A 6,891-nucleotide genomic window follows, 5' to 3' on the forward strand; every position below is an offset into this window, starting at 1 on the left:
CCCACTTTAAACCGCAGACAATGGCTATTGAGATGAGCTGGGTGCTGATAGGGTTGTCGAGAGTCAGAGTCTAGATGAAATGGACACACACACACACACACACAAATACACACGTAGCCACACACTGCCATATAAAGTGCCATAAATAAATAAAGTGAAAAGTAGTGCAGTGCAGCAATATTTAAATCTGATTTTTGTATCTTTTGTGTTGTACCACACACCCACCCACACACCCACACACACACACACCCACACACACACACACACACACACACGCACACGCACACACACACACACACACACACACACACACACACACACACACACACACACACACACACACACAGAGCATTTACTTTCTTTTCTGCATTAGCCCTCCATCTTAAAATGTAAATAGACCTTTAAGTGGATCAGTTAGGTAATTTAAGGCTGAAGTGCCTGACTATAAATATCACGGCATCACTTAGAAAGAAAGTTTAGAGTTTGCTGTGTCCACTTGTTCCCTAAAAGTTCTGATGTTACCAAAATAAAAGAACCACTGTAGTTTGTCTTTTCTTTTTTTTTTAATTCAATGTGAAATATGCTGCTAATGCAAACTGATAAAGACTGTACAATACTTTAATCTCCACTTCAGTGGTTCTTTACTGGCAAAATATTTGGTAAAAGAACATCTTAAGTACCGATTGTCATATTGAGGGCTCTGTTAATAATGTAATTTACCTGTCTGCTCTCCTGCAGCTGACTTTGTCTCCACCTCTCCCTTCTCCTTTGCCTTCTCCTCAGACACTTGATCCTGTTCTTCTCTCTTTTACTCATCCTCCTCTCTCCAAAAGGAACACAAGGCGGCACCACTGCAGAGGTCATGGTTTGACTCATCACGTCCATCACACCACTGCCTTCTTCCTCGCCATCTTCCTCTTCTTCACCCTGTGCTTCCTCCTCCTCCTCCTCTTCTTCTTCTCCTAATTCTGAGCTGGTCAGAGATGGGGTATGGGTATGGGTATGAGTATGATGGCTTTGCAATGGTCGTCCAGTAGCTGCCCCTGTTCTCACCTCCACCCAGAATGGATCCGCTTCTCTGGATGAACTAAATGGGTAGCAGTGCAGGTCTCTTGCAGCTGTCCTGGATGAAAGTCTCTGAGGTGACAGAAGTGGAGATCTGGATTGTATAGGAGGCTGAGGGAGAGAGGAAGACATGGATCTCATTGCGGGCCGAGGGGACTGAGCATTTAAATTGCTGGTGTTGGTCCAGGAGCAGCCAATACTGTGAGGTCTAGGACATGTGTGTCCTCTCTGTGAGTTGTTCTCTCTGTGTGATCCTTCTCCAACGTCCAAAGTACTGTTCAACTGGACATCAGAATTACTGCTGGACAAACCTTCAGTGCTTCCCCTTCCCCGTCTTTCCTGGGCTCCATCTCCGTGTCTCACGGTTCTTTCAGTCTTTTTCTGCCTTTGTTTCCCTCTTTCCTTACCTCTTACAAGTTCAACACTTTGTCTCTCCTCATCCCTTTCTTGGTTTCCCTCTCTCCATCTTCCTCGGTTGTCCTCGCTGCAGGTCTTTTTGTGTGCTTTCCTCCCTGGCAGGGCAGGTCTCACCAGCTGGTCCACAGTGCTTGACCTTCCCTCTCCAGCTGGATCTGCACTCCTAACCTTAGGTGCCTTTAAGCAAGAGGTGTAAGTCTCATTGCTGCTGTTTTCTTCACTGGCATCCTCAGTTCCATGACCTCCAACTCTGCTTGAGCCATTTGCACCAGAGGCTCCCACAGGGCAGCTCATGATGCTGCCTTTGAGCCCCTCTGTCACTGGCAGGGCGTATCTGAAACAACTTCAGCCAGCTAGCCCGGTCTTTCCCCTGTCATCCTTCCCTCAGTCTTGTTTCTGCTTCCCACTTCTTCTGGATGTACAGAGTCAAGCTCTTTTTTTAGTGTTGGAGGGACTGTTCCAGTGCAGAGGAGGTGAGCAGTGCAGCCCTCTGGTCTGGCCTATCCTGCCCCTGTTAGCCCCCTGGGACATTCCACACTGTTGACAAAGACAAAGTCCCTCTGGTGAGCCCCATTACAATAGGTGCACTGTTCATGGCCTCACTATTGTCCTGTGTGACCTATAGAAAACACATTGCTATGCAACCACTGAACACACAAAATAAGGTGAAAAAGCCAGAGCCACCTTTTTCCCTCACATCCACTATCATGGCGTCAGCTTTTTTCACTCTCCAGCTGATAAGCAGAGCTTTATGTGATTTATGTGGGGGGGCTTAAGTGTTTAAAGGCATCACCACAACTACAGAGTATTTTTCTGAGTTTCTATAACATGTCTACAACTTCAAAATTCTGATTATTGTAATTGTCTAATTGTTTCAAAGGAGAATGGCAGGGATTGGTACTTCGTATTATTTTGTAGGGCTTGGTCTTTGATGAAATGTGAACATTCAGCTTTATTTACACAGCCACTATGTACCTAGGAAATGTTCATGGAGGATTACATGGCAACCCATTCTTTGGCACAGTTTCTCATTTGCATAGATCAGCTCAGATCCTCTGATGAAGCATCACCCGTTGGCCCTAATCCCAGGTGGAGGACTTAAGTCCATGCCTTTGGTTCTAGGGCCCTAAAGCTTTGGAAGATCTGAGGAGATCAGGCTGCTAAATCACCTCTGAAAATCCATTCCTGCAGTGTGGCTTTAAGGAAATCTTTTCTTAAATATTTTCGTTGCTATCAAAGCAACTGTCAAGAGTCAGGGATTAGATGAAATGGACATATGCACACAGACATACCTGACCAGCAGGAACAACTTCTCAACACACTGTGCACAAATGGAAACTAAAATTAAAACATAACTTTATAGCTCAGCAGTTCATTTTTCTGTTTTCCCTTTTTACACGTTAATTTAAAGCATTGACATTTCATCGTTTTGATTTTACTGCACTCTAAATTTGATTTTCAATTTCACTCTCCTTTTTCAAATCGCCATTTCACAATATCCATGTTATTTCAATATCCGCTTCATTTTTTCATTTCCCTTTTCTTTTAAATATCTAAGTCTGGCCTAATTGTCCCTTTTAATTAGGACTTAAATTAGTCTCCATACTTTGCCCACAGATAACAGAATCCCCCATCCCCCTGCTTCCTGCACTTGTTTTTCCTCACTAGGTGTTTTTATTCCAGGCTGTTTTCTGACTCACTGCTGACATTATTATTGGCTCAAACATACTCTTGCATGAGGCGAAAGCAATTATTGTTTTCCAGGGAGTCCCCCCTTCTCTTTCACTCTCTCTCTCTCTCTCTCTCTCTCTCACTCACACACACACACACACACACACACACACACACACACACACACACACACACACACACACACACACACACACACACACACACTTTGCTTCTCATCTCTTATCCAAGAAGAGTTGGCTTGTGAGCACCTGGACATGGTTTTAGATCTTGAAGACGTTTCACCTCTCATCCATGAGGCTTCTTCAGTTAGCTGAAATTGACTGAAGCAGCCTCTTGGATGAGAGGTGAAATGTCCTCAAGTATCCACAACCAAGTCAATTTGCCCATCATTTAACTCTTCTCAGATAACCATGACCTTGATGACTGAGAATCTTCACAGACTTCTCATCTCTTCCATCATCCCACCATCTCCCTCAGCAGCCCAACCCCTTCTGGTTCCCTCATCCTTCCTACAGAATCTTCCCTCAGCCTAAACTTAAAGTAGTGAAAGAACAGTGTCCATCAGTTGGTGCAACACCCCCTCTGGACAGCAGATGGCAGCAGCTTTCCTCTCTGGACTGTTCTGGCGCTGTCCCTGGTCCTGAAATTACCTTTCGCTCTCAACGCTCTGGACATACAAAATGACCTTTCTCTCCATCTGATTTCAAAATAAAATGTTGTTCTGTCTGTACTCGTTTCTTAGTTTCCGTCTGAGTTCATTTACCTGATGAACAAGGCCTGTTTCAAATGAGGTTGGATTAAACGAGAAGTTCATTTGAAGATTTTCCCGATTAAAATTATCACCTCGAGTATCCCGTCGATAGATGGACCTTGTTTTTTTTTGCTACGTTGTTATTTTTGTTAAAAAATAGTTTATAAGTTTTAGTCATGACTGACACCTACCCTTTCAGATGTAAGCTAAAAAACATAATCCACAAAATGCTATACTCAGTGAGTCCAAAGAGTAAAATAGGGGATTTAAAAGTAGAAGAGAGCTCTGCACCCCTGCACCCTCATCGTCTGTCTGCAGTGAAAAACGGAGCAACAAGCAGAGCAGAGGCACAAAACTCCAGGGCAACCTCCTCGCGGTCTGACGTACCCAGAGCTGCTGGTATAAATGAATTCTCGGCGTCACCAAGCTCAGATGAGTCGCAGTACCAGTGAGCGCACCCGGCTGTCAACACTCACGGGCTACAACACACAACCCCCCTCACACACACTCACACTCACAAACACGCTTGCGTCATGCGTCCTGAGAGCGACGGCACGAACACGGTAACTCCGATGGACCCCGGTAAAACGCACAGCAGCTGCAGCAGTTTGAGGGGCTGACTGTGTCCTGCTTATCTGCCCAGTGGCGTGTGCCCCAGTGTTCTGCGAAAGGTGCGCTCTGAGTGTGGTGGCATTATGGATTTTACAACAACAAGCAGCAACGAAAGCAACGCGACCAGCGGTTACCCTCACAGGGTGGACGTGGTTGCCGACTGGGACGGGGGTGAGAATGGCACAGGGTCTGGGTCTCTGCCAAATCTGGAGCTGAGTTACCAGATTATCTCCTCTCTGCTCCTGGGGTCCCTCATCCTCTGCTCCATATTTGGTAATGCGTGCGTCGTGGCAGCCATCGCCTTGGAGAGATCTCTCCAGAATGTGGCTAACTATCTGATCGGATCCCTGGCCGTAACAGACCTCATGGTTTCGGTGCTGGTTCTGCCCATGGCGGCCCTCTACCAGGTTTTGAACAAGTGGACACTGGGACAGGAGATCTGTGATTTATTCATCTCTCTGGATGTACTGTGCTGCACATCATCCATCCTACATCTGTGCGCAATTGCCTTGGACAGGTACTGGGCCATAACAGACCCCATTGACTATGTAAATAAACGGACACCAAGACGAGCTGCGCTCTTGATTAGCGTGACCTGGCTAGTTGGTTTCTCCATCTCTATTCCGCCTATGTTAGGCTGGAGAAGTGCCGAAGACAGGGCGAACCCCGACGCCTGCATCATCAGCCAGGACCCGGGCTACACCATCTACTCCACATTTGGGGCTTTTTATATCCCCCTTATCCTCATGTTGGTCCTATACGGGCGAATATTCAAGGCTGCTCGGTTTCGGATTCGAAAGACAGTCAAGAAAACCGAGACAGCAAAAGTGTCAGACAAGTGCTTGACTGTGTCTCCGGCCATCTTCCACAAGAAAACCAACGGGGAGGCCGGGGGCAAAGGCTGGAAGCGCGGCGACGAATCTAAACCCAGTTCTCCGTGCGTAAACGGCGCGGTGAAGCATGGAGAGGAGGGCGAGTCACTGGAAATCATAGAAGTTATCAGCAACTCAAAGACGCACCTGCCTCTGCCAAACACCCCTCAGTCCTCCTCACAGGGCTACGAACACATGAATGAAAAGAACTCGGGAGCGAAGAGGAAGATCGCGCTGGCCAGAGAACGTAAAACGGTAAAAACACTGGGGATCATCATGGGAACTTTCATCCTCTGCTGGCTGCCCTTTTTCATCGTCGCACTGGTGCTGCCTTTCTGCGCAGAGCGCTGCTACATGCCCGAGTGGCTGGGCGCAGTCATAAACTGGCTGGGCTACTCCAACTCTCTCCTCAACCCCATCATATATGCCTACTTCAACAAAGACTTCCAAAGTGCTTTCAAGAAGATTATAAAATGCAAATTCCACAGACCATAACCACAGACAGTGAAAACGCACGTTTATTTAAATGTGGAGTAACTGAACGGACAGTATGGAACTGCAAAAAGTAATACACAGACTTTCATTCAGGGACAGTCTCTTTTCGGTGTGTGTTTGAGGGCCGTGTAAAAAGGGGTCACTTGACCGCTGATGAAATGAGACAAGACAGGAACTTTCGCTCTTAATGTACAAGCTCATGTTTATTCAGTGTTGTAGCTAGAGTATATAGCCTATATGCGACGGAAGTCATCGTTCTATTGCAATGCGAGTCGTGTCATGTGCTGATTCCATGCATTTTATCATGAGACGCGGGGTTTCCGTCCTACGTCATGAGCTTTGTAGCACTGAAATAATAAAAGCAATCAAAGTTTGTCCATAAGAAAAATGAGTCCCTTTTTATTTAGAAAACAGAAAGTAATGAGCCAAGGGGAGATCAGGGCCTATTATGAAAAATCACAGTTCCACTTGGGGCCTGTCTCATCATACATCTTCATATAGATCATGAGGAATGAATCGTTTACTGTGTTGTTGCGCAAACAGGGCAATGGGCAACTTATCAATTTGCTGTGACAGGCCACGCTGATGATGATGGGGGGGCGATCAGGTTATCAGTGCATGGAGAGTTTCAGGTCTTACAGCAAATAGGTATCGAACAAACCCCCCAGTCTACGGGTCAAGTCGATCTCAAAGCCCAAAGCAAAAATAGATGGGCAATTTTTTTTCTAAAATGGTGGCTGGTATTACCTTCATGATATGATGTGTGATTTCTGACTCCCAGATTGCCCTGTGTGTGTGTGAGTGTGTGTGTGTGTGTGTGTGTGTGTGTGTGTGTGTGTGAGAGAGAGAGAGAGAGAGAGAGAGAGAGAGAGAGAGAGAGAGAGAGAGAGAGAGAGAGAGAGAGAAACAAAAACAGACTGTGTAAGAGGGACTGCTCGAGAGAAAAAAGAAAAATCAAGCGAGAGCATCAAACTCTCCCAAAAAATC

The 6,891-nt window shown here is 46.1% G+C and overlaps 1 protein-coding gene across 1 annotated transcript; it reads left to right on the plus strand.

Moving 5' to 3' along the window:
• Positions 1–4,620: 4,620 nt before the first annotated feature.
• Positions 4,621–5,904, plus strand: htr1aa (5-hydroxytryptamine (serotonin) receptor 1A a). Its single transcript, XM_041042546.1, has one exon. The coding sequence runs from the start codon at positions 4,621–4,623 to the stop codon at positions 5,902–5,904; it is 1,284 nt and encodes a 427-aa protein (XP_040898480.1).
• The last annotated feature ends 987 nt before the right edge of the window (positions 5,905–6,891 follow it).

This window comes from Toxotes jaculatrix, chromosome 7 (genome assembly GCF_017976425.1).
Source record: "Toxotes jaculatrix isolate fToxJac2 chromosome 7, fToxJac2.pri, whole genome shotgun sequence".
In the NCBI taxonomy this organism is placed as follows: Eukaryota; Metazoa; Chordata; class Actinopteri; family Toxotidae; genus Toxotes; species Toxotes jaculatrix.

Coding starts and splice junctions, on each gene's coding strand:
- htr1aa (XM_041042546.1), top strand. CDS start 4,621: ATGGATTTTACAACAACAAGCAGCAACGAAAGCAACGCGACCAGCGGT.